This window comes from Peromyscus eremicus, chromosome 10, assembly GCF_949786415.1.
Source record: "Peromyscus eremicus chromosome 10, PerEre_H2_v1, whole genome shotgun sequence".
In the NCBI taxonomy this organism is placed as follows: Eukaryota; Metazoa; Chordata; class Mammalia; order Rodentia; family Cricetidae; genus Peromyscus; species Peromyscus eremicus.
In genome coordinates, this window is record NC_081426.1 from 24,776,115 (window position 1) to 24,803,533 (window position 27,419).

A 27,419-nucleotide genomic window follows, 5' to 3' on the forward strand; every position below is an offset into this window, starting at 1 on the left:
AGGTGTGTATGCAGGTGCACCTGTGTATGCACACCTGTGGTCCCAGCAGGTGTGTATGCAGGTGCATCTGTGTATGCACACCTGTGGTTCCAGCAGGTGTGTATGCAGGTGCACCTGTGTATGCACACCTGTGGTTCTAGCAGGTGTGTATGCAGGTGCACCTGTGTATGCACACCTGTGGTTCCAGCAGGTGTGTATGCAGGTGCACCTGTGTATGCACACCTGTGGTTCCAGCAGGTGTGTATGCAAGCATCTGAAGCCAGAGGACAACCTCAGGGGTTATTCTCGGGAACCATCAAGTTGGTTTTTTGGGACAGTGTCTCTCAGTGGCCTGCAGCTTGACAATTAGGCTAAGCTGGCCATCCAGGGAAGCTCAGGGATCCTGTCCCTACCTCCCCAGCCTTGGGTGTGCATGGATATTTTATGTGCATTCTGGGGATCAAACTCAGGTCCTTGCAGTTACACGGCAAACACTTCATTGACTGAGCCATCGCCCAGTTCCCTATTTTATAAACCTGTATACCCTGGGTCATAGAAAAGATTTTTGTGGGGGGGGAGGGTGAAAAGGGTTATGAGAAGAAAGAGTTTGAGAGGCTGGGGTCTAAGAGAGACAGAACTGGGGAGTGGCAGCACAGTGTCGTGGCAGAGGTAGAGCTCGGGGTTGGGGCAAAAACATTACCTTAGACCACCAAGGAGGTTCCGGTGGATTAGAACCCTCAGCCAAGGGCAGCCTGCTTCCTGAAGATCCCGTTGTGGTACATGTCAGGACCTCACTGCCACACTGAAACACAAGCTGCCTGGATTTGCTCGTCAGACTCTTGTGACTAAGGTTATAGGATCTGTCTGTATTCGTGTAGCCTATATCTTTGCACTTAGGACTGTGGGCCTTGGGCTGTGTATAGATACACATAATAACATGCTTACGTGAGCATAATGGAATAAACGAGACAAAAGTCAGAGTGAATGCTCAAGATGATCATGACCAAGTAGTTCTTAGTAAGAATCCCTTAGTGCATGCTCAGGTCTCATATGGAAGTCCTCTTTAACAAACCCAGCTTGGCTCAAACGCCTGGCTACAGCTGCTTGGCCCTGCAGTTGTTTAAGCCCTAAACTTCAGACATTCTCAGGCCTGGCCTCCACTGACGATTGGAGTGCTCCTGCCCCAGCTCCTGTTTACACTTGCTACTGTAGAGATTTGGTTTGTTTCTGAACGATTCATTTTAAAGTTTGGATGGAGAGCCACATTGGTTACATCTGAACCCTGTGTGACGCAAGGGAACAGAGGGGTGACTGCATGACTTACAGGGGAAGTGTGAGGACTGGAGTGGCTGAGGCAATTCCTGCAGACTTGAAACAAGCTGGTCAGATGGTTTAGGAGGGAAGTGTCCTGTGTGTGTGCATCACATACATGCATATATGTTATATGTGCTCAAAAGACTGTTGGGCAGACATAGCTCAATAAACTGGGCCATGCTGTTTTCCAGTCTTAAAACAGAAAGAAAAATACTATCCCAGACTCACTGGTGTTATGGGTTGGGGTTTTAGAATTGGATCTAGAAGAAACTGTAGGATGTTTGGAAAGGGGCTTCAACTAATAATCTTGAGTTAATAACATAGATTGAGAACTAAGTTCCTAAGAGTCTGGTGTGTCCCTGGCTCATTATGAATTAATGGCAAGGAACTTATTTGGTATGTATCATATATTAGTGATCTATTACTTTGGAAAGGAATATCCCCAAATTTAGTGGCTTAACGTGGCACATTGTCACACATTCTGTGAGTTAGAAATCTAGTCTGGGGGCTGGAGAGATGGCTCAGAGGTTAAGAGCACTGCTTGTTCTTCCAAAGGTCCTGAGTTCAATTCCCAGCAACCACATGGTGCCTCACAACCATCTGTAATGAGACCTGGTGCCCTCTTCTGGCTTGCAGGGATATGTGCAGACAGAACACTGTAGACATAATAAATAAATAAATCTTTAAAAAAAAAAAAAAAAGAAATCTAGTCTGACTTAATCTCTTAAAGAGCTGCAGTCACCCTGTTGCCAGGGCTGGAGTGTCTCATGTGAAGACAGGAACAAGATAGAGTTTTATGTGTGCTGTGGGCTGGAGCCCAGCCCACCCTCAGTGCTTTGCCACAGGCCTTTGCGTCGGCCTTTTTGTGTACTTACAATCTTCAAAAGCTTAATGTCTGCCAGGGCGTTATTGAGACCTTGTCTCAAAAAAAGGTGTAAACACTAGGGTGGCCTACATAGGGCAAGAACTTCAGGGACAGGGATCTGTTTTAGGCAATGTGTCTTTTTTTATTTGGTGCACATGGAGGTTGGGAGAAACAGGGTCTCACTATATAGCCCTAGCTGGCCTGGAATTCATTCATTATGTAGGCCAGGGTGGCCTTGAACTCACAGAGATGCACCTGCTTCTGCCTCCTGAATGCTGGGATTAAAGTGCTAAAATGCCCTGCAGTGGTGTAATTGTTTTAAATAAAATTGCTCAGGCCCAGTCAGCTTCATCGACATAGTGGGCTGGAAATCCAGAGTTAACATGCTGGTGTCTTCAGTGTGCCGAGCGGCCGCTCTTTCTGGCCTGTTGATGGCTGCGTTTCTGATGAGTACTCACATGGCAGAAAAAGAATGGGCTCTTGTCTCCTCTTCTTATCCCACTGTGGGAGCTCACTCTTCCTGACGTCATCTAATTACCTCCTGGAGGCCTCACTCCTAGTCCATCCCCACTGTTTATTCAGACTTCAGCATATGAATTGGGGATAAAAGGAAGAAAACCAATCGTTTTCCTATATTTCCACAGACTTTACTCTGATACCAGATGGGTGAGTTTTTCTCAGCCAATCCTGCAACTTTCCAGACACCAACAGGATGGCTTACAATTCTGTCATGCCTCTGAATACCAGTGCCATGGGCTTGGCCCTGCAGGACCATACCCTGCTTCAGATGCCAGTCGCAAGTTGTGAGTCTTTAGGCTTGTCTACAAAGCAAAGCTTTCTAAGACTTCCTCCTCAAGTTTGGTAATCTGCTGTAAGAGCTCTCAAAACTTGAGGAACACATTCTCTGGTGTGTCAGAAATGATGTGATAGGTTGAAGATGTTGAAGATGTTTGCAGGTTTAGGGTCCAGAAGGTTCTGAGCCTCAGAGCATGTGTCCCTGCGGAGTGTGCCATTTCGCAGCATGGAGATGTTAATTACCCCAGAAACTCCCTGGACTCCATCTCTAGTGGTTTTTAACAGAGGCTTTATCAGGTAGGCACAGTCAAGTATTGACTCCATCTTTACCCTTTTCTCTTCCCTGGAAGATGGGGAGTGGGACCGAAAGTTCCAAGTTACTAACTGTGGCTTGTCTTCCTGGTGTTCACCCCCACCATGAGGCTAACCAGGAGCCCACCACAAGGTGCCTCATTAGAAAGGAGTCATCCAGAGTCTTGAGGCTTAGAGGAGTGGCAGGAAGTGGGTAGAAACCAAGTGTAGTTCTTATTACATCACAGTGGTGTACAAGTATTCAGTCCATAGCAGATCCCTGAGGCTATGTGAAAGCCAGCTCCCATGGTTGGTACCCATATTTATGTTCCTCTTGCCTCACTGTGCCAAACAATCTAGCATGTGGCTGTAAAAATTAATATGCTCTCTGTGGTAGGCTGAATAATGACCCCAAAGATAGACTTTATAATCCCACTATGAGAATGTGACCTTAAATGGCAGGAGACTTTGCAAGTGTGGCTAAAGACTTGGGAAGGAGAGATTATCCTGGATTATCCATGTGGGTCCAGTGCATTTACAGGAAGATATGAGTCAGAGAGCCTCCGACAGGACAGTGGAAGCCAGGGAGGGAAGAAATGAGGAGCCGGTAGCAGTGTGGCCATAACTGAAGAGTGTGGGCTGCTTCTTAGAATCCTTCAAGTTTGTCTCAGCTCTGCTGAGTCCTTCATTTTGGCTCTTAACCCTGCTTGGTTCTTCCAGCCCTCCGAAAATGAACGGTAATAAATACTGTTGGGAGACAGCAGGTGTGTTTTCATCTGTTCCTGCAGCAATGAGACAGCACAGTCTTCACTAGAAGACTTGGGGAAACCCATCCACTGTTTTAAAGGACAGAGTTTTAAGTACAAGGTGAAGGTGGGGGTTTCTGAGGGTTTCGTTTGCCCGCTAGTGACTGAAACATTTTGTTTGTTTGTTTTATTTTTTTGTAGCATTATAGGATTCAAAAAGATGTTGCAATTCAAGTACTTTCATATACTTGACTCAAGCATCTCATGTACTTGGGCCATTTTGACTCCCCATTATACTCTCCTTCCTCTCCTGTGTCTACCTCCCGCTGGTCTGCTTCCTCCTCCCGATAGCCCCCCTTTTACATATATGTATATAAAATGTGGAGGTTGCTTAGTCATAGAACCTGAGTTTGACCTCCCAGAACTCAAGTAAAAAAAGCCAGGCCTTGGGCTGGAGAGATGGCAGTTTCGATCACTTACTGCTCTTACAGAGGACCCAGATTTGATTCCCAGCACCCATATCTGGGGGCTCCCAATCCCTTGTAATTTCTTTTCTAAGAAATACATGGCCTCTGCAGGTGTATGTGGTGCACATAAACTCACACATACATGCATATACTTAAAAATAAAAATAAATATTTTTTAAAAGCTATTCATAGTGGACCATGCATGTCTCTCTCAGTGCTGACAAGGCAGACAGGTGGACCCCTAGCACTCACTGGCCAGCCAGCCTGGCCTGCTTGGTGAGTTCCAGACTGATGAGAGGCACCTGAGGAACAACACCCAAGGTAGTCCTCTGGGCTACACACTGCCACACGCTATGATTTTGTTTTTATTATTATTAGTTCTTTGAAGATTTCATACATTTTAGACGATATTCACCCCTTCTCAAACTCCTCCCATGTCACCCCTTCCCTCCCCCCAGTTTTGTGCTCTTTCTCTTTTGCTTTTTCTTCTCATCAAGTCCGGTTCATGCTGCCCATCTGTTCATGGATATGTGGTCTTCCACTGGAGTGTGTTCAAACTGCCAGGGGCCACCCGCCCCCTCCCCCAGTAGCTGTCAGTTGCCAATAACTCCGCAGCTGGAAGTGGGATCTCATGTCTGCCCCCTTCTCCATGCTGGGATTTGGTCTGGCTCGAGTTTGCACAGGGCTTGTGCTTGCTTTCACAATTAATGGGAGTTCATATGTGCAGCTGAATAATTTTGTTTGTTTGTTTGTTTGTTTGTTTGAGTAGGGGTTTCTCTGTGTAGCCCTGGCTATCCTGGAACTCACTATGTAGACCAGACTGGCCTTGAATTCACAGAGCTCCTCCTGCCTCTGCCTTCTGAATTCGGGAATTAAAGGTATATTCCACCATGCCCAGCTATAATTTTTTCCTTTATTGTTGGATAAAACTCCATTGTTTGTGAATCACATTTTTTAGTTCATTCATTTGTTGATGGACATCTAGGTTGATTCCACAGTAAACATGGATATACATCTCTCTGTACTATGCTAGCTTAGGTTCCTTTGGGGAGTTTGGGGTTGTTTGGTTGTGTCTCTGTGTGTACCTGCATGTATGTATGTGCACTGTGTGCATGCCTGATGCCTGCAGAGGCCAGAAGAGGGCATCTGGATCGCCTGGAATTGGAGTTACAGGTTGTCTTGAGCCACCATTTTGGATGCTGGGAATCCAACATGGGTCCTCTGGGAGAAGAGCTGATGCTCTTAACCATGGAGCCATCTCCCCAGCCCCTTTGTTTTTTACTTGTCTGTTTGTTGACTTTTGAAACAAAGTCTAAATGCATTGTGTAGCCCAGACTGCCCTCAAATTTACCATCTCTGCTTTAACCTCAAACACTGGGGGTGCTGTGCCTGGGCTTACCACCCTGCTCCTCCAGGACCCGTGGAACAGCTTAGATCTGATTGCTTCACTGTTCTTTTGGGGGGAGGGGGGCAAAGGGGAGGAGAAACATGCTACAGCACACGTGTGAAGGCCAGAGAACTTTTGGGAATTGGTTCTCTCTGCCATGGGGGTTCCAGAGATCAAACTGAGGTCATCAAGAAAGCGCCAGCCCACTTCTCTGTTTTGTTTTGTTTTTACAGTCAGGGCTTTGACTCTCTTGTACATTGCGCTGTGAATTCATAGGGAGCAGCTCCGGCAGGCAGCGCAGGCTCCTCCCCTTAGTCCCCATGAAGCGTGCTCCGGCTCCAGCTGAGCACAGGTGCGCCTTCCCCGGGCTTCCTTTCTTCTGATTGTTTTTCTTCACTAGTTTCAGGAAGCTGGCTCAGCTCTTGATGCTTAACCTGTTCAGTGTTCAGTGTGCACATTACCTCTCTTGGCAAGAACCTTGCCCTTCACCTGCTTCTTTATAACGATGCCCGTGGCCTGCTGAGTGGCATAGATGCTTCCAGTTTTGCCATAGAAACACTTATGGTCATTATTTTTTGAACAGTGTCCATAACCTTGGTGTCCACAATATCACCCTTCTTGTAGATTTGCATGTATGTGGCCAAAGGAACACCTCCATGTTTCCTACAAGCCTAGAGAACATATACAGCAGGGTCCTCTGCTCTTTCCTTCTATGTCTGCCATTTTGGTGAATTCCTAGGAGATGGCTGCCATGCACCAAAAGCAAAGCCACCTTCTCCATCCTAAGAGATCCTCCCTAGTTCTCTTCAGTACCAGATTCTACCAACATTGATAAAGTAAAATAAATCTCTCCAGGTTGCTAAATGGGGACCTACAGGTGACACTTTCTCACAGATGGTGTGGCATTTGGCAGAGAACAGCACCAGAGGGTCCGTTTTAGAGCTTGTTATCATTTGCTTGGGTTGTCCCTCAGGGCTGTAAACACTGTGGGACAAGCACACCTGGCACAAACTGAATCTCCTTCTTAGGTTTCCAGCCAGATGTTATGAAATTCTTTTGTTTTGTTTGTCTCTAGTGCCTGGAAACCTTGGCTGCTACAAGGATCATGGAAACCCACCTCCTCTCACTGGCACCAGTAAAACATCCAACAAGCTCACCATACAAACCTGTATCAGCTTTTGTCGGAGTCAGAGGTTCAAGGTACCAGCTCTGTAGTGTATAAGAAATGTACAGTGTACAGAGAAGATAAAGATAAATTAGAACAACCCACCTGTCAAGCCACACAGGAAGAGTGGGCTCAGGAGTCAGGAGCACAAGGCAGCACTCAGTTTAAAATGGGGAGTGGGTAGCAGCCCCTGTTTGGCCTCTGACTGAGTTTTGATCTGTTATGAGCAAGGTTGTTAATGACTCCACAGAGAATCAAGCCTAGACAGCGGGGCCCCTTCCTTGGCAAATTGCCAAGGCCTACCTCTTCTCCAAATGTTCTCTTTTCTTCCTCTTCCTTGTCTGGAATTTTTCCCCATCACTAAGGTTCAGTAGTGCTGGTTTTTTGTTAAATTAGAGGGAAAACGATTCCTCTCTCTCTCCCGTGTTTCCTCTCCTCTTTCTCTAACCAGGCCAGTCTAAAGCCATTAATGAGGCCCAAGAAAGAGGGTGCCCTGCCTGGGCTTCAAGCTCATGTGGGGCAGGTGAATAATCAAGGCAGCTGAACCCCCATGACTATGTGGTTGGTTGCTTGTGCAGAACTTGAGCATCTAATGAGTGTATCAAAGCTAGTGTATTCCAACTACTGGAGCAGGGCTGTATAAACGTGGAAGCTGGAGAAAACTGAAGTGAAGCCCATACATAGGTAGTGTTCCAGGCGATTGGATAGTGTAGTTCATGGCTTTGATTATAGAGAGGTATATAATGATATATGTAGTCATGCAATGACTGTGTATATACACACATACACTTCATCACCATCCAGCAGGAGCCTTGCTGCAGGCACACTGATAAGCAAGAGTATAGCTAGCACTCGGCTCTCCACCAGAAAGAAGCTTGTGGGGATATTACCCATGTTGTGCTGGTTCTGAGAAAGCACAAGATGTCTTCAAAACACCTCATGTAGGACGGAAACATTAATACAGATTTATCAAAGGGACAAAGCCACCTTGAAGGAGGTCCCATGACCTAAACCTGACATGCTTTAAGCTTCAGATAATGGTAGTAATAGATGCATCTTATTGACTAAAATAAGAGCACACCACTCCACAGTGATGAATGAATGAAAAGATAAACATTCCTGATTAGTGAATGCAAACTAGTAAGTATAGAAGAAATGAGGTAATTATTACCATATGACAGCTGTCATAGTAATGATTGATAGGAAATGGCCATCAAGCTCTACAAATATCCTAAATCTTCACTATTTGGGTGAAAGCATACCTACTCTTAAGAATCTCCCACAATGACCATGCATGATGACACATACCTTTAATCCCAGCACCAGGGAGGCAGAGTCAGGCTGATCTCTATGAGTGCCAGGCCAGGCCAGCCTGATCTACATGGCAAATTATAGGCCCACTACAGCTACATTTGAGACCCTGTCTCAAAATACAACAAATGTGTGGTGTGTGTGTGTGTGTGTGTGTGTGTGTGTGTGTGTGTGTGAGAGAGAGAGAGAGAGAGAGAGAGAGAGAGAGAGAGAGAGAGAGAGAGAGAGAGAGAGAGAAACTCGTATAGTCCAAGCTGACCTTGAATTCCTGGTCCTCCTTGCCTTCCTCTCCCAAGTATTGGGATTACAGGCATGCATCATAGTGCCTGGATGTAATTTAAAGTACCTATTTTAAAATATCTACAGCTAATACACTACACTGTTGTGAAGGGTTCCATGTTTTCTAACTAGTATCGTGAGCAGCCAGTAATACCCATTCTTACCTCATTGGCCTGGAGGATCATGCCAAAGAAATAGACTTTTAAAGCTGGGCAATGGTGGCAGACACCTTTAATTCTAACACTCATGGGGTAGAGGCAAGCAGATCTCTGTGAGTTCAAGGCCAGCCAGGTCTTACAAAATGAGTTTGAAGACAGCCAGGATTGTTACACAGAGAAACCCTGTCTTGAAAATATGTATATATAGGTTTTTTAAAAAAGGAATAAGGGCTGGGGAGATGGCTCAGTGGTTATGAGCACTGGCTGCTCTTCCAGAGGACCTGAGTTCAAGTCCCAGCACTCACAACTCATAGCTCACAATTCCCAGCTCACAACTGTCTGTAATTTCAGTTCCAGAAAATCCAACACCCTCATACAGATATACATGAAGGTCAAAACACCAATACACATGAAATAAAAATAAATATTTTAAAAAAATAAAAAAGGAATAAGGTGAATAGATTGGAAAGTAAGAACTGGTTTTTATTTAATACAACATTCTAAGGAACCTACAAAAAAAAGGGACTAGAATCAATAAGTTTAACAGGGTTGTAGGTTATAAGGTCACATATAAAAAGATACGTTTCCGTATACTAGCAGTGAAATATTAACAATTTAAGCTTCTAAACAAATAATGGTAGTAATACTATATATACTAATGATAACAGTACTATATATCTCTTCTCTGGGAGCTCACCAGATGCTCTTTTGCAGTATATTTCAATAAACCCTTTGTTCAAAAAGGAAGACTAGAAAAGAAAATCTTACCATTTTACAGGAGTAAAGATGGCTTGACAGTTAGTCAGACCCAGAGTTTTACCTAGTGCCTGGCATGTGTAAAGCCCTCCATCCCATCAACACTGGGAGCAAAATGGGGAGGTTAATAAAGGAGATTTAAGAGCTCATTCAGAAACCAATAAGACTGTAGAGAACTAAGAAGACCTCGTAGATGATGGTGCAGACCTCAGTTTACAGCTGAGACAACAAGACTATTATTAAAGTGGTAATTCCCCCGGGTTACTCTATAAATTACATGGAACCCTAATAAAAAAATCAAGCTTTAAAAAGATGGCAAGCGACTCTGGAGCTAACACTCAGTAGTAAAGCTTGCCCAGGACAAGCAAGGCCAGGGCAGTGTCAGTGCCTAACAATGCAAAGGAAAAATGGCCGACCCTGACAGAGGGTTTAGGATTGCCAAAGCGATCTTGGTAAAGGGCAGTTTTGTGAGACTTCCTCACCTGACCTGTAGACCTCTGAAAAGCTGCTGTCACCAAGAGAGTAAGTCAGGAGCCAGTCAGAAATTGCCCACAGGCAAATCCAACCACCCATCTATTATTTTTTGTTTGGGTAAATAAAGTTTTATTAAACAGAGCCATGCCTATTCATTTACATATTGTCTGTAGCTGTTTTCATTGTGTGACCACGAAGCTGGGTAGAGAAAGAGACTATGTAGCCCACAGAATAAATAGTATTTACTTCTGGCCTTTATAGAAAGGGTTTTCTGAAATCTGCTGTAGATCAGTGGAACCATCTAGAAACAGACCTACACACATGCAAACAATTGATTTTTATGAAAGTCTCAAGGCAGTTCAACAGTGAAGGGTTGTCATCAAATACTTCTGAAGAAACAGTGTAGCTCTTTGTGAAGAAAAATAAGTCTTTAGTTTTGCATCACAGCTTAGACAAAGATTGACTTTCAATTAAACTACAGAAAATAGTTACTGTGAGAGTGCCATAAAAATCGACATACAGAACAATAGACTTCACAATTCAAAAATGAGTCTATAAATCGATGGCCAATTGATTTTCAACAAAATTGCCAAGATCTTAGAGTAGGAAGATAGTCTTCAACAAATAGTACTGAAGAGTAGGATAATCACGTGCATGATAGCGTGTGGACCCCGTGATGGTCACTGCTCGCACTGTGACAGAGAAGCTTGAGGAGGAGGGGTTATTTTAGCTCATGCTTTGCGGCATGCCGTCAGGAGCGTTAGGCAGCTGCCACGTTGTACCACAGTCAGGAAGCAGAACGGTCCAGTACCGGTGCTCAGTTCACTTTCTCCTTTTGTGAAATCTGGGGCCTCAGCCCGAGGCAGGCTGCTGCCCACAGTCAGGGTCAATCTTGATCCAAGACGTGTGAAAAACTAAAGATCACAAAAGTAAAGTGTCAGGCAACACGGTTTTGGAGTAAGCAAAAGAAAACACAAGACGTGTGAAAAACTAAAGATCACAAAAGTAAAGTGTCAGGCAACACGGTTTTGGAGTAAGCAAAAGAAAACACAAGACGTGTGAAAAACTAAAGATCACAAAAGTAAAGTGTCAGGCAACACGGTTTTGGAGTAAGCAAAAGAAAACAAACAATTCGTCACTAGAGAGGACACATCAGTGGCAAACGAGCAACTGAACTTACATGCATCAACATTGGTCATTAAACTAATGCAAACTACAGCCACCATCAGACACACAAACATCAGTGGCTAAAGTCAACTAGACCTACAGTAGCACGTGTTGACAAGGGTCCAGAGCAGTGACAGCTCCCACACAGGGTCGGTGATGCAGCTTAGTCCTGGGAAAGGTTGGTGGTGTCTTTAAAAAAGTTAAACCCAACAATCTCACCCCTGATTATTCCCCAGGACAAATGAGAACTTACATCCACACAAGATCTGTGCACAGTTGTTATAGCAGTTGTCTTCATCATAATGAAAACCTGGAAATAAATGGACCACTGGTGCCGTGTCCACATTATACAGAACTGTATTAGGTGAAATAAAGGAGTGAACTGTTGGCATATGCTCCCATGTGCATGAACTTCACAGCCATGCTGAGTTGTTGTTGTTTAAGCTGTTTTATGTTCTAAAAATAACAAAATGATACTAGTAGAGAAACTTGGGTAATAGTTGTAGGCTCTGTGGGAGGGAGTAGAAAGCAAGAACAGGAAGGCTACTGGTGTGGCCCAGCTTGTTCTGTATCTGAGGATTGGCTCCTGCAAGACTGTGTGCTCAGTGTATTAACATAAAAGATGAAAGGAAAATGTAAATGGGGTTTCGGTGAGTTTGCTGTGAGATTCAGCTAGAAAGCGCATTAGGGGCCTGAGAGACTGCTCTTGCAGAGGACTAGAGTTTGGTTCCGTGCATCTATGTTGAACTCCTCACAGCCACCCCTAACTCAGGCATTAGGGTATCAACACCACCTTCTGGTCTCTGTGGACACCTATACTTGTGTACACAGACACACACACAGATGGACAGATGGATGGACACACAGATACACATTAAAAAATAAATCTTGAGGACTGGAGAGAGAGCTAAAGCTCCAGAGGACCTGGGATTGGTTCCCAGCATCCACATGGCAGTTCAGAACTGTCTATAACTCCAGTCTCAGGGATCCAATGTCCTCTTCTGGCCTCTCCCGACACTGCACACATGCAATGCACAGACAGACATGCAGGCAGAACACGTATACACATAAAAACGCCTGGTACATAGTAAACAGTCAATAAAATGTTTGGCTGTTTTTGTCAGTATTCCATGTAAACATGGAATGGTGTCCTCCTTAAAGATTTAGTTCAATTTAGTGGGAATGAGAACATCAGAAAGGAATTCTCACGGACAGGGACACTAGTGGTGTGGAGCTACTGGCCAACTTAGACTAGGCAGTAAAACTAAGGAGAAGAAAGGACGGGCTGGAAAACTAAGGCTGATTGCTCGGGGTTTGGGGGGAAGGGGCTGCTAGCCTCCTTTGGACCTGACACCCCCATAACATTCCCAACATCAAGTGATAACATTTACCCCAGACCCCCTAAGTTCATAGCCATCTCATAGTGCAAAATGCATTTGGTCCAACTTAGAAGTCCTCACAGTCTTCTTCTGTCGTGACAGTTTGCTGGGATGGAGTCAGGCTATGCCTGCTTCTGTGGGAACAACCCTGACTACTGGAAACACGGGGAGGCAGCCAGCACCGAGTGCAACAGTGTCTGCTTCGGGGACCACACGCAGCCCTGTGGTGGGGACGGCAGGATTATCGTCTTTGACAGTGAGTATGTCTGGTGCCAAAGGCATGACAGGGACAACACGCCTACCCACCCACCTTCCCATCTGTTTATTCTTTCTCTTGTCAGTCCTCACAAAGCACCTGTCCTGTGATGCCAACCATAGCTCAGCTCTTGGGACTGAAGCACAGAGCAGGCTGACTCTGACTCACTCCCTCTAGAAGGAACAGCAGTGCTTAACAGTGGTCATCTATAGTTATGACTAGCGGTCTGAGTAGCGTGGTTATTGTGGGTGTCTTTGCTGATCACAGACTGCCATGGCCAGCAGAGTAATGACCCATGGGAGGCAGGAAGGTAGTTCAGTTCAGCATGACTCAGTAGCTGGTGTGGGTTCAAACTTTGGGATCTGACCCCCAAGTAGTTTATTTTAGGCATATTTAGACATAGCACAATTTGGTGAAAATTTTCCTGGTGGTAATTAACTCAGTCCTGTGTGCACAATAAAGCTTAAGACATGACTGTATGGAAACTCTTTATAAAGTATGTGTGAAATCTTCCATAAGGATAGGTTCTATAGGCCGGGCGGTGGTGGCGCACACCTTTAATCCCAGCACTCAGGAGGCAGAGCCAGGTGGGTCTCTGTGAGTTCGAGACCAGCCTGGTCTACAGAGTGAGATCCAGGACAGGCACCAAAACTATACAGAGAAACCCTGTGTCGAAAAACCAAAAAAAAAAAAGATAGGTTCTATAGATTGATTAGCTCATGATAAGGGTTTGGGAGAGGGTCCACTGTGGCCTTGGCCACACAGCACATAGGTCACCAGGCTATTAACTGTGCCCCCTCCCAGCCTTCTGGGTGGATAACAGGTTATGCATCCCTCTCTTTGAAGGAACAACCCTGTGTTTAACATTCCTGGTTCCCCTAGTGCTCATGTGCCTCCCACAGGCTGTCTTGGAGCTACTTTGACAAGCAGAAAGATTAGGCTTACGCTTCGCGCATACACTGGCGTTCCTGTAGAGCGTCTGCTCTCTCGAGCTCTTGTTTGAAAATAACCCACTGTGTGTTCGTAAGCATTGGGGTTCTGCCTCACCAAGGTGCGTCTGAGAAGATAACCTGGCAAACACTTAAGTCGTTTTCCCAGCCCTGTCTGTGCATCTCCCTGAACCACCACCTCTCTGTCCCACCACATTTGTGAGGTGCCAGCGAGAGGCAAGCCATGCTGAGTGAAGTGTGGGTCCTGAGCCTTGACCTCTCCGACACTGCTCTTATCCCTTGTCATAATTCACGTGCACGCTCAGTGGCAGTGAGACCGTATGAGAGGTGTGGCACCTGATTTCAACACTCGAGAAAAGAAGGTCCCAGGTGAAAGGTGGAAGGGAGACCTTGAGCTTACTGAGGATAATTTAGCCCATCTGCAGGATCTTTGATGGCCTGAGGACCGGGCCCTCACTCCTGACATCTCAACTAGGCAGGGGCTCCATTTTGAGCAAAACATTCACAAGACGTGTTTCTTAGAGCTGCTGTAATGAAGTATCACACATTGTAGGGCTTAAATCAATAGGAACTTGTTCTCTCACAAAAGAGAGAAGCCCCCAGTCAGGATGTCAGCAGGCCAGGCTCCTTCCCAAGGCTCCAGGAACTGTGACTAAAACACAGAAGAGAAACAGCTCATGGCAGGAGAGGGTTTCTTCTGGCCCGTGGCATCGGAGGGATTTCAGGGCAGTAGAGCAGGAGGGAGTGATGGAGTGGCTTTGGTTCATGGCAGGACTACATGGTGGAAACTGTTCATGTGTCGGCTGAGCAGGAGAGTGCTAGAACCGGCCACTGAACTATGACCTTGAAAGGCCCGCCCCTTGGAGGAACTTACTTCTTCCATCTGTATCCATTCCATAGCTTCCCAACCAGAGGAATGAGCAAAGACATTCACCTCAGACCCCCCAAGTTCATAGCCATCTCATAGTGCGAAATATATTTAGTCCACCTTAGAAGTCCTCACAGTCTTTGTTTTAAACCCATGGCTTTAGTATGTTTTTATTATGCTTGTGGGTGCTTTGGCTGTATGTCTGTCTGTATACCACATGCATGCCTGATGTCCTCAGAGGCCAGATCTCCTGGAACTGGAGTTATAGATAGTCATGAGAAGCCATGTGTGTGCTAGAAATTGAACTCAAGTCCACTAGCAGAACAGCCAGTGCTCTTAACTACTAAGCCTTTAATCTCTTTAGTCTCCAACCCCCAGGCTTAACAGCCCCAACGCTGTTCAAATGTCTGAAGTCTCTTCCGAAGCATAGGCAAACTTTGAACTGTGAACCCTGTAACATCCGCTTGGTCTGGCTTCACTCTTTGCTTTTCTCAACAGACACCCCACGCTCCTGGCTGTAAATGGAGGAGGAGTTTCTCTGTCTCAACCGCCCAGTCCCAAATAAACACACAGAAGCTTATATTAATTATAAATGTTTGGCCAATGGCTCAGGCTTATTACTAACTAGCTCTTACATTTAAATTAACCCATTTCTACTAATCTATTAATTGCCACGTAGTCCATGGCTTACCAGTTCTCTGGCATCTTGTTCCTTGGGTGACTGGCTCACCTATCCTCGACTCCACCCATCTTCCTCCGAGTCCTCAGTGTGATTGTTCTGCCTAACCTCATCCTGCCTTGCCATAGGCCAAAACAGCTTTATTATCAACCAATATCATACATATTATTATGTATGAGAGCAATACATATTCACAGCATACAGAAGGACCATCCCACAGCACCTGGCATGCCCCCAAGGTCTCTCCATCAACAGCTATACTGTATTCTCATAGCTTCACACATAGTCTGTCAAGGGCTTTCCTTGGGGAACCTCACACTGCTGCTTATTGACAGCCTCCTGAGCTTTCCTTCAAAATGTTGGTGGAGGTCTGGGGAGAAGGCTCAGTTGGGCATGGTGACAGCTGCTTGTCATCACAGCACTAGCGGAGATAGGTCAATCCCTGGGACTCATTGGCTAGCCAGCAGAGCCAGCTTGGCAAGCTCCTGTCTCACGAAACAAGGTAGACAGCTCCTGAAGAACACCACCTCAGGTGTCCTCTGACCCCCATACACAGCACATGTGACTGTCAGTCAAACCACCACGACTGTAGTTCTTGCACTTGGCACACCAGCAAAACCAGTACCATATTCCAGTGCCAAGCTCTGCTGATGCCTGCGATGTCCCCAGGCCTGCTTGCACTCTGCTGCAGCTGCCTGAGTGCCGAGGCACGTAAGCTCGGCAAACACTTCTCTAGGCAGCCCTTCTCTAGCAGGGCACCTTGGCTGTACCGCTCCCGTGTAAAGTCTCCCAGATGAATGTTCCGTCTTACAGCCTTCCGTGGGTGACAGCTTACCACCTCCTTCCTGAAGTACCGTCAAAGAACTTCGTTGTCTCAGTCCAAAGTGGCATTCTCCTCTTTGACAACTGTGGCCTCTTCTTCCAATTTGCTTTGTCTGTGACTTTAAACATACTCATTTCTGGCCAAATTGTTTATTTTCATTTTCTGCTCTCTGTTTTTTTCTCCGAAGTCTCATGGTAAACCTGCCTGAAAGACACCCATAGTAACCACATCACAAGCAGAATGCTGTGCTGTCTTAAAAGCTTTTCTGCTGAGTTATTTTCCATTACTGTTTCAGAACCCAGCAGGACACAGACAAATGCTATGCCAGAATTCACAGAACGGGCCGCACTTGTGCTCACAGAGCCCCTGCTCTGACCGGAAGCCTCACAAGGCTCAGGATCTCACTCCTGTCATGCTCTGGCTTCTGCATGCCCTCTAGAATTACTTCAATAGACTGGCATCGCTTTGAGATGTCTCCAGCTTGCATCTCCGACCTCTACCCTCCTCCTGTAGACCGGCTCCCAAGCCCTTAACAGTGACATGGCGGGGAGCTACAGCGATGGCCTGCTTCCCTAGTACCAGGTTTCTGGGTTAGTTACTTTTGTGCCATTTTAACCAAACACCTGACAGGAGCAGCTTCCAGAAGGAAGCGTTCGCTCTCTCTGTCATGGCAGGAAGAATGGCAGAACAGTTCAGTTCATGGTGGCAAGACCATGAGGGAGAGACTGTTCACATGGTGATAGACCAGGAATCATCGAAGGTGCCAGAGCCAGGGATTAGTGTAACATATAACCTTAATCTGCCTACCCCTAGTGACGTAGCTAGGCCTGTCCCCTAAATGTGCCACAGCCTTCCCAGATAGCACTGCGAGCTGGGGACAGCAGATCAGAACATGAGCCTGTAGGGACCACTGCAGATTCAGAGGATCATCAGCTATCTCCGGCATCCGCTGGATTCCAGCTGCTTCGCCCACTCCCTCTATTTCCCTGAATGTTACCATCATCCCACCTTGTGTATCTGTTTCTGTGTGTCTCATGAAGGCTCTGGCCACTGGACTTCAAACCCTCTCTAACCATATGACACCATCCTAACCTGATTACATGTGTAAAGACCCTAGTAGTAGGAACTGAATCCATCCTTTCGGGGGACACAGTTCAGTCATCGTATAGCATGTCTGTCCAGCCCAGCCCAGCTTATAACCAATCGCTTGCAGGTTCTAACTCGGACATTGTCTGTACAGTGTGTTTACCTCAAAGCTTGCCTCAGCTGCACAGTAGGACCCTGTCTCAAACAAACAAACGAAGAAACTCCAAAGATAAAGTCAGTTACCTCAGTTAGAAGTACCAGAGCCAAGATTCAAACCCAAGTTTACCAGTTTTAATTCTTTTTCGCAGCTAGGATCCCTTTTATTAACAATAATAAAATAAATAGATTGTAATGACTGATCCAGTTTTCGGCTTTAAGTCGGTGGTCAGTGATGCCCAGTGTGCCCGATTATTACTCTTTCCTGGTCCATGGAAGCTGTGCTTCCTGCCTGTGGGCATTCTTAGCACTGCCCACTCCATCTTCAGAGGTTGGATGCTCGGTTCTTCTTGTCGGTTCCTCTGTCCATTTGTGTTACTGACGTGTCTTTAGTGGGTCTTCCTTGGCTGCTCTCGGTGTGCAGGGAAATCAAAGGACTACTCCATCACTGATGGTGTGTAATTTTTTGTTTCTAGCATTTACGTTTGACTCTGGGTGTTTTGTTTGTTTGATTTGGTTTGGTTTTTTGTTTTGTTTCTGGTTTTGGTTTGGGGGTGGTTTGTCGCTGTTGTTGTTGTTTTGGTTTTGTTTGGTTTGATTTTTTGGTTTTTCGAGACAGGGTTTTTCTATGTAGCCTTAGCTGTCCTTGGCTGCCCCAGAACTCACTTTGTAGACGAGGCTGGCCTCAAACTCACAGAGATCCACCTGCCTCTGCCTCCCAAGTGCTGGGATTAAAGATGTGCACCACCACTGGCGACATTTTGCTAGCTTGCTTGTTTGTTTGTTTGGTTAGTTGGTTGGTTGGTTTTTAATTTTGTCTTTATTTTTAGGTGTGTGTGTGTGTGTGTGTGTGTGTGTGTGTGTGTGTGTGTGTGTGTGTATACATGAGTACAATGCCTGTAGAAGCCAGAAGAGGGCTCCAGGGCCACTGGAGCTGGATTTACAGGCAGTTGTGAGCCATCTGACATGGGTACTGGGAACTAAACTTGGGTCCTTTGCAGGAGCAGAGTGCACTCATAACTGCTGAGCCATCTCTCCTGCCCCAACAGTTGATTCCTCGGGGTTTTTGAGACAAGGCTGACCTCAAACTTCATGTAGCCAAGGCTGACCTTAAATTTCTAATCCTCCTGCCTCTGTCTTCTAAGTGCTAGGATTTCAATCTTGGAGTACCATGCCTAGTGCATTTGACTCTTACTGTGGTTTCCACATCTCCTTTGAGACTTTTAGTCCGTTCCAGTTTACTGTCCTTTTCACTGTAAACGGTACCGTATTCATTATGTAGCCTCCGTGTCTGGTAGCTCCGGCATCTGGGGCACTTGTGGATCTTGTTCTGTGGATTGCTTTATATCTTGGCAATGAATCTTTCCCCATTTTATCTTGCTTTTATGCGTGTGCTGTGGTATTCTGTTTAATGCCACTCACTGTAGGTAGAATGGTAGATGCTAAAGTAAATAACATTTACACTTGGGTGGCTACTTAGTTTGGAAACTAGGCTGGGTCTCTCAGTAGCTGAGCTAGGTTTGGGCTGTTTTTCTGTCCTTCCCTTTGGTTCCCTTCAGGTTCCCTCAGATCCCCGAAGTTGTGCTTAGTGTACATAGTGGGTTTTTAGTGTCCTGGTCCACTCTCGGCCTTGAGCAGGTCCTTTTGTGTCCTGCCCTTGTAGAAGACAGCCATTTTCTGTTACTTGGTGCTGTGTGGGAAGGCATGGGGGTTGCTGGTTCCCCTGCCTGTCTTCAGCTGAGGACATGCTACTAGCCACAGGAGCAAGGTGATTCAGTGGTTCACCAGCCTCCGCTCCCCTGGCAGCCATACACTACTTCTTTGGTGGAACTTGGTAGAGAATCCTGTCCTCTCCCGAGGAGGCCTTAAGGCAACCAGGGGCTGAGGTCTTTTGCTTTGTCTCTGTTCCCAGAGGCAGTAGCCTTTTTACTTGAAAGTTGCTTGTTACTAAGAAAGTAATCTCCTCCCTCCCCAGACACAAACATGTTTCACCTCTGCCTCTCTCCAATGGCCCTGGGAGCAATGGGTTAACTGCTCTCTCCCAGCAACTGGAGGTTTTGCTTCCTTTGAGGGGAGGGCCCAGGGAGTAGGAGGTGCTCCAGACTTGCCCCTTAGCAGCAGCCTATCGCCTCCTGCACACCTGTGCCACCGAGGGGAACTCTGGCTGGCTGCTTGACACTGGTCACTCCTGCCAGCACTAGGAGGCCTGTGCAGGAGAGCTTGCGAGTGAATGCAAACGTCAGTGTATCACAGGCTCTTAGTGTCCTCAGTGGAGAAGTCAGGCTGACACAGCCCCTAGGAACCTCTAGGGTTTAGCTGCGGCCATCTATGTGCTCTGTGGTGGTCACCTCTCCCCTGTGCCCTGGCACAGATGAGCCCATTTCTGTGGCCCGATTCATACTTGTTAGTGTTAAATTTCCTCGGTTGTCTTGAGACCTCAGCTTCTGATTTTGAGCTTTCTCATCGCTAGGATGAGAAAGCAGCTTCTTCGTTTGTCTTTCCCAGTGCTAGAAATCAACCCCAGGGACTCACGTGCTAGTCAAGGGAGCTACCACTGAGCCTTCGTCAGCCTGTGGTGTTTTGAGACAGGCTGTTGAACTGACCATCCTCCGACCTCAGCCTCCTCAGCGTTAGGGCTACAGGCCTACACCACCAGGACCAGCAAAGCAGCATACTTTTATTGCTTTTCTGTATGCTAAATAGAGAAGAAATCCCCTAAAGCCTGCTGGAGATGTAGCTCAGTGGAAGAGTGCTTGCTGAGCATGCTCATGGCCCTGGGTTCCATCTCAGCACTGAAAAATAAACTTTCTTCAAAATCCTATTCCTACATTCCCTCCTGAAGTCTTTCACTCCCAAGATGGTAATTATGTAAGACAGAAAGTGGCTGTATCACCTTTCTAAGGACCTGTCAATCAAAAAAAAAAAAAAAAAAAAAAAAAACGAGTCCAGGAAATCATGGTTGATACAGAATATCATGAATCTGGGATCACCTCTCTCCTTCCTTGCGTGCTTTTGGGGATCCAAGCCACGGTTGCACACGCTAGGCTAGTGCTCCCCTGCAGAGCTGTCCTGCCAGTCCTTCCAGAGCACTGCACCTCTGAGGTGCTGGAGACACTGAGGAGACGCAGAGCCCTCCCCTCTGTGACTTCAGTCTTCAGAAGCCCTCCTCTGCAGGAGGTCCCAGGGTTTCCATGCACTTTATCTCATGTCCTCTCACTGTCATGGGATACAGGAGCAGGTGGTGGCCCTAAAGTGGAAACACCAGTGAGAGGCCTGGGAATGAGGTGCAGCCTCTAGGATCACATGGCTCTGCTGGTCCTGAATCCAGACTGTCTGACTCCAGCCAGACCCCAGCGTAGGCTGCTCTTCCGAGCACTAAGTGTAAGGTCTCCCGGGGGAAACCAAATAGTCTGTACAGTCATTCGTTCAGGGTGTAAGTGATTCCTTTTGTGATTTGATCTACCTAAAACCCAAGATGGTCTGGTTTTGTAGCAGGAAACAATGTCCCTAACAGGATCACATTTCTTGGGAGTTTGTTTGTGCCCGAATTAGAGAGGAGCCCAAGGCCGAGACTCAGGCCCACTGTTTTCTCTTCTGCAGCTCTCGTGGGCGCCTGCGGTGGAAACTACTCAGCCATGGCCGCCGTGGTCTACTCGCCTGACTTCCCTGACACCTACGCCACTGGGCGGGTCTGCTACTGGACTATCCGGGTTCCAGGAGCCTCTCACATCCATTTCAACTTCACCTTATTTGATATCAGGGATTCTGCAGACATGGTGGAGCTGCTGGATGGCTATACCCACCGCGTCCTGGTCCGTTTCAATGGGAGGGACCATCCGCCTTTGTCCTTTAATATCTCTCTGGATTTTGTCATTCTGTATTTCTTCTCTGATCGCATCAATCAGGCCCAGGGATTTGCTGTCTTATACCAAGGTAAGACATTCTTGTCTCTGGGGCACAGGTGCCTCGGCCTTCTCTTCCTCCCTAGGGTTTTCAAGCCTAAAGTGGTTCTTTTGGGGCAGACTTGGACCTACTGACTCAGCTGCAGATGGTTTCAACATGGACTCATCCCCCACTCACCATCACACAGCTCTCTACCTTCCAGTGCACAACACCCACCTTCCGGTGCACAACACCCACCTTCCAATGCACAACACCCACCTTCCAGTGCACAACACCCACCTTCCAGTGCACAACTCCCCACCTTCCGGTGCACAACTCCCACCTTCCGGTGCACAACTCCCACCTTCCGGTGCACAACTCCCACCTTCCGGTGCACAACTCCCCACCTTCCGGTGCACAACACCCACCTTCCAGTGCGCAACACCCACCTTCCAGTGCACAACACCCACCTTCCAGTGCACAACTCCCCACCTTCCGGTGCACAACTCCCACCTTCCGGTGCACAACTCCCACCTTCCGGTGCACAACACCCACCTTCCGGTGCACAACTCCCACCTTCCGGTGTACAACTCCCCACCTTCCGGTGCACAACATCCACCTTCCAGTGCGCAACACCCACCTTCCAGTTCATAACTCCCACCTTCCGGTGCACAACACCCACCTTCCAGTGCATAACTCCCACCTTCCGGTGCACAACACCCACCTTCCAGTGCATAATTGGTTTTATTCCAGTTTTACTATTTTAATGCTTTTGTTTATATCTGTGTGAGTATATGCACATGTGTGGGTGCTCCAGGGGCCAGAAGAGGGCATCAGATCACCAGGAGCTAGAGGCATAGGCAGGCAGTTGTGAACTGCCTTACATAGGTGCTGGGAACCACACTCGGGTCCTCTGAAAAAGCAGGCATTGAACCACTCTCTAGGCTGAATTTAGTAGTCTTAGTGGCAGTTCTGTAGACAAGCTACATGACAGATAAAAGGAGGTGGCTGGCGGAATTGAAAGGCTTGTAAGTGTTCACTTTATCCATCCTACTTCTTCTAAACACCCCAGGCAGTCCCACAGACTAATTTACCATCTTTCCTCAGAGACGAAACACTCCGCCCCTCTGATATGAACACGTGTGTGCAAACAGGAGCCTTTGCTGGCCCCTGAGAAGCACAGGTATTGGACTGCACAACCCAAAAGAAGTTAGGGCTGTAGGAATTGGACAGACTAGTGAACAGATGGGACAGGGGCTGTCATTACAAGGAGGTACTGCAGAGCACAAGGGAGCTGAGGAAGCAGGTTTCATGCCAGAGGAGAGCAGTCTCTACCTTCCGCCCTGCAGAGCCAGACCTAGCCTGACAGGTCCTGCTTTGCCACCAGCAGAGGAGACGGCGTGCAGACTTGAGTCAGAGCACACCTCATTGACCAGTTGTGGTACACACCTCAAACACCAGCTCTTGGGTGGTAGAGGCAGGAAGATTAAGAGTTCAGGGCCTCTAAGGGTGGTGGCGCACGCCTTTAATCCCAGCACTCGGGAGGCAGAGCCAGGCGGATCTCTGTGAGTTCGAGGTCAGCCTGGTCTACAAAGCGAGATCCAGGACAGGAACCAAAACTACACAGAGAAACCCTGTCTCGAAAAACCAGAAAAAAAAAAAAAAGAGTTCAGGGCTATCCTCAACTACATAGCTGGAGGCCAGCCTGGGCTATATGAGACCCTGTCTCAAAAAGAAGGAAGTGTAGAGGCGATGGTTCAGTGGTTAGGTGCTGAACAAGCATGACCCCCCCCCCCCCCGCCCCCGGAATGCACATAAATGCTGAGTGGGTGTGGTGGCCCACCAGCCTTGGGAGGGATCCCCAAAACAGGCCATCGAGACTCGCCATACTGGGGAGCTCTGCATTTGTTTGAGACTCTGCCTCATTGGAACATGGAAGAGTGTTCAGGGATGATTCCCAACATCACCCTTGTGCCTTCACATGTACGTGCATCCTACATGCATGTACACCCACATACACGCAAAACATTCTCTCACACACAGAGAAAGAAAAATAGAAGAGGCCTCATCCTAGTCAGAGCAGTGTCCTCCTTCCTGCTGTCTTCCTTGGCTTTCTCAGGTTAATCCTTTTGATCTTCTAGCCACCAAGGAAGAAGCACCACAGGAGAGGCCTGCAGTCAACCAGACACTGGCAGAGGTGATCACCGAACAAGCCAACCTCAGCGTCAGTGCCGCCCACTCTTCCAAAGTCCTCTACGTCATCACCACCAGCCCCAGCCACCCACCGCAGACTGTCCCAGGTAGCCATTCCTGGGCGCCATCGGTTGGGGCCAGCGGCCACAGAGTGGAAGGTAGTTCTCTCAACACTTACAGAAACAAAGGCGCTTGTGGGTGCTTCTCCTTCAGACACAGATTGGGATATTGGCTCTGCAACCTCTAGTCTGCATGGCCTTTGAGAGAAATGTTCTCATCAACTTAGTTCCCTTCCAAAGATGGATTCTGTGTGCCTTTGGTACCTGTGATTAGCAAATAAGCTGGGCTCTTAATCATTTAAAAAAAAATCGTGCTGAGAGCCCTTTTGGGGTCCACAGAGGTTTCCTAGTGAGATCTGAGCTTGCTTTACACAGCAGGGCTGCATTCGGGGATGGACTGAGCACAGGCATGTCACCAGGTCTGGAAGGGTCTGCACGTGGCTATGCTGGGGGCGGGGTCTTTTGCTCCACCCCTTGGCATTCCTTTAAAGGCCCTTTGGCAGAGACAGTCAGGGCCCTGGATTAGGATCCAGGCCCTCCCAAAGCTATCCTGTGTTTTCTGTCTGTCTCTCTCTAGCTATTTTTCCATCTAATATTTCCTGCTGCTCCTGCTCAAGAGTACCCTGGGAGAAAGTGGGGGTGGGGTGGCCCCCCACAGAGCCCCAGGGTAGAGCTCCTCAAATACATTGATTTAAAAGGTACATACAAGGGTTGGGGATTTAGCTCAGTGGTAGAGCGCTTGCTTAGCAAGCACAAGGCCCTGGGTTCGGTCCTCAGCTCCGGAAAATTTAAATAAATAAATAAATAAATAAATAAATAAATAAATAAATAAATAAATAAAATAAAAAATAGAAAATAAAAATAAAAGGTACATACAGGCTGGAGGTGGCTTAGCCATTAGACCATGCACCAAAAGGGAGGGAAAAAAAATAAAACCAAAAGATACAGAATTCCTTCAGTGATGCCATGCACAGTTCTAAACACTGGACCATACACTGAACCAGATAAAGCCCTGCCCTTCTTTTGTCGTCTTGGAGTCCAGTCTCCAAGTTGTGGGCAGCATAAGGGCGGACATTCCTCCTCTTCTGCAGAGTGAAGTGCACAGAATGCTAGGACAATGCTGTGCATGTTCCCTATGGGTTCCCAGTGGGAGGAAGGACACCAGAGACACTGTCAGAGGTCGGGAGTGCTAAAGCTGTGAAGAGAAGCTGTGCAGGAGAGACCATGGGCCATGATCTCCTGTGGCTAAGCTAGTGTAGTTGGTTACAGATGTCCTTCCCTCCTTTTCTGTTGAGGATGTGGTCCCGGAATGAGCTGGGGCACTGAAGAGAACTGCCATCTACAGTTTGGTCTTGAGGACTTCACACTGCTCCCTGGCCTCTGTAGATCTCACCATAAAAGGTCAGGGAGGGAGGCCTCTGCAGCCCACATCCTGTGGCTGTGGGGTCCAGTAGGATTTCATAGGTCACACTTCTCATCGCTCAGATGAGAAAACTAGGGCTCCAAGACTTCTAGGTAACTGATGAGTTCTAGTGGCAGACAGATTCACCACACCCCTGTTGACTCCGAGTCTAGTGTTTGGAATTTACCAGAGGGAGTTTCAGAACAAGGCAAAGTCATAAGAAAGCAAAGCATAAGAATGCTCAGCCCAGCTCCAGTTACTCCCACTGCCAGGTCAGCCGGCTGCTCCACCCACAGGGATGGAGTCCCAGAGCCAGTTCTGCACCCACCCACCACCACCCCACCCACCCCTCCACCCCACCCCCACCCGCGGCCGATCTCCTTTGGCAAATGAAGACAGACAAAGCTGGTGAAGTCTCTTTGCACTTGCAGGATGGACCGTATATGGCCTAGCCACCCTCCTCATCCTCACAGTCACAGCTGTCGTTGCAAAGATCCTTCTGCATGTCACGTTTAAGTGAGTACAAGGGAAGTTGGGGGGGGTGCGGGGCAGGGGGGGGGGCTCAGCAGTTCTTTCCTTTGTCATTTCTTCGTTTGTCTGGGTACAGTTGTAAACAGAACATGATTCCAGAGGCCGAGTCCCAGGCAGTACAAGGCAGAGAACATTCCTCTTCCTCTCAAGAGAAACTGACAACAGGACAAATCACACTGAGGTGGAGGAATTTTGTGTCCAGTAGATTCACTTTCAGGAAGGGTTGAAACCATTCTGGCATAGGAAACAGCAATTGTCTGCTTGGGGGCTTGTGCTGTTCCCTTGAAGAGGTTTGTGTTTAAATCAAGCTTCCTAGGACAGTAATGTGCATTTTTCTTAATGCCTCTAGAAACTAAAAAAGTCTTAGGAAGAGAATTTCAACTAGCGCTTAATAATTTTTCTTAATTTATTCTTTGACAGTTCCATACATGATTATAATATATTCTGCTCACAGTCACCCCCATGGCTCTCTTCTCCCGTCACCCCCCTCAAGCCCCAAGGCCACCCTCCTGTCTTTCTGTTTTGTTCTCTTTTTACCTTATGGCCCACAGGGCTCAGGCAGGGCTGCCCACATGGGCATGGAGTACAGCCGTGCACTGGAGCCTGAGCAGCTCCTCGTGCTGAGGCGACACCCTGCAGACGATGACTTGGCTGCCATCAGCTCTCCTGGGTGAGCCTGTGGCCCACGAGCCCCTCCTTACCTGTTATACAGACCCTGTGTGTGCAGCCACAGCTGCCACGAACTCCTGAGTGCCGAAGCCATGTCGTACCCGTAAGACAGCATTTCATATCACCTGGCTCTTATGTCATTGCCTCCTCCTTTTTCATAGCGTGCCCTGGTCTTTAGAGGGATGAGAGTGGTATCCATTTTAAGACTGAGCTCTCAGTGATCACTGTTCTCAGCATTTGACCAGCCATGGGCCTCTGCATTTACCCCTGTTTGTACAGAGAAGTTCTCTGATCTAGGCTGAGAGCAGCACTAATGCCCTGTGCTCTTGGTGCACTCACTAGTGCTTGAGGCCTAGGACCCAGGCCTTGCACATGCCCAGGCCCTGTTTTATTCCTGGGCCACGGGCCCATGTGCCTCCCTGGTCTCTGTGCCCCCTGTTGGTGTCTGGGGCTCTAGTGGCCTGTATATGCCCAAACTCTGTCTCATCCCCAGGTGGCCAGTAAGTATACTCATCACCCTAAAAATTATTTTTGATCATTTATTTAAGCCAGGCACCTGTAGTCCTAGCCACTTAGAAAGCTGAAGCAGGAGAATTATGACTGAGGCCAATGTGAGCAACTTATCAAGACCCTATTTCTGCTCAGTACAGTGGCTCACACCTGTGATCTCAACACTCAGGAGGCAGAAACGGGGGTATTGCTGCAAGTTTGAGGCCAGCCTGGTCTACGTAATAAACACCAGGCCAGCCTGGACTACAAAGTGACACTGTCTCAGATAAATCGAGAAGTAAAACCTGTCTTCATTTTTTTTTTTTAAACTAAAGGATAAAGGCTTTATCATTTAGTTCTAGAAAACTGAAGAAAGTTGTTTCCTGTGTGTTCTGCCTTCCCAGGATAGAGCTGTTTGTGTGTGTTGTAGAGTTCTCGATTTCTCTAGACTCCCAGTTATCTTTTCCCTGGTCCCCACTTAAAGGCCTTCCTGAACTCCGAGTTCTGGTAAGAGCCCCCTCCTGGCCTCATCTGCCCTCTGCTACAAACGTTTACACATGGAAGCCAGCTGTGGCCACACTAGTGTCCTTACCCATCTCCTCTCTGAACTTTTCCAGTAGAAAGGATGTCCTTACTGTTGTCTACTGAGCTCACCTTTCAGACAGACAGACAGACAGACAGACACACACACACACACACACACACACACACACACACACACGAATGTGTATGCACAGAAAGAGTAAGATGTGGGGGAGAGTGTCTTATCTTGATATCTGTTGAGAATTAGTTTCAGAACACCATATGGAAGCCAAATCCTGGGTCTTCTCAAGCCCCTTATGT

At 47.4% G+C, this 27,419-nt stretch overlaps 1 protein-coding gene across 1 annotated transcript in view; it reads left to right on the plus strand.

Moving 5' to 3' along the window:
* Positions 1-27,419, plus strand: part of Kremen1 (kringle containing transmembrane protein 1) — a 74,023-nt gene that overhangs the window by 41,680 nt on the left and 4,924 nt on the right. Inside the window, exons 4-8 of the mRNA XM_059275349.1 lie at positions 6,920-7,044; positions 12,636-12,789; positions 20,952-21,284; positions 23,375-23,533; positions 25,319-25,403. Of these exons, the coding sequence (XP_059131332.1) occupies positions 6,920-7,044; positions 12,636-12,789; positions 20,952-21,284; positions 23,375-23,533; positions 25,319-25,403 (856 nt within the window). The remainder of the gene's footprint in view (positions 1-6,919; positions 7,045-12,635; positions 12,790-20,951; positions 21,285-23,374; positions 23,534-25,318; positions 25,404-27,419) is intronic.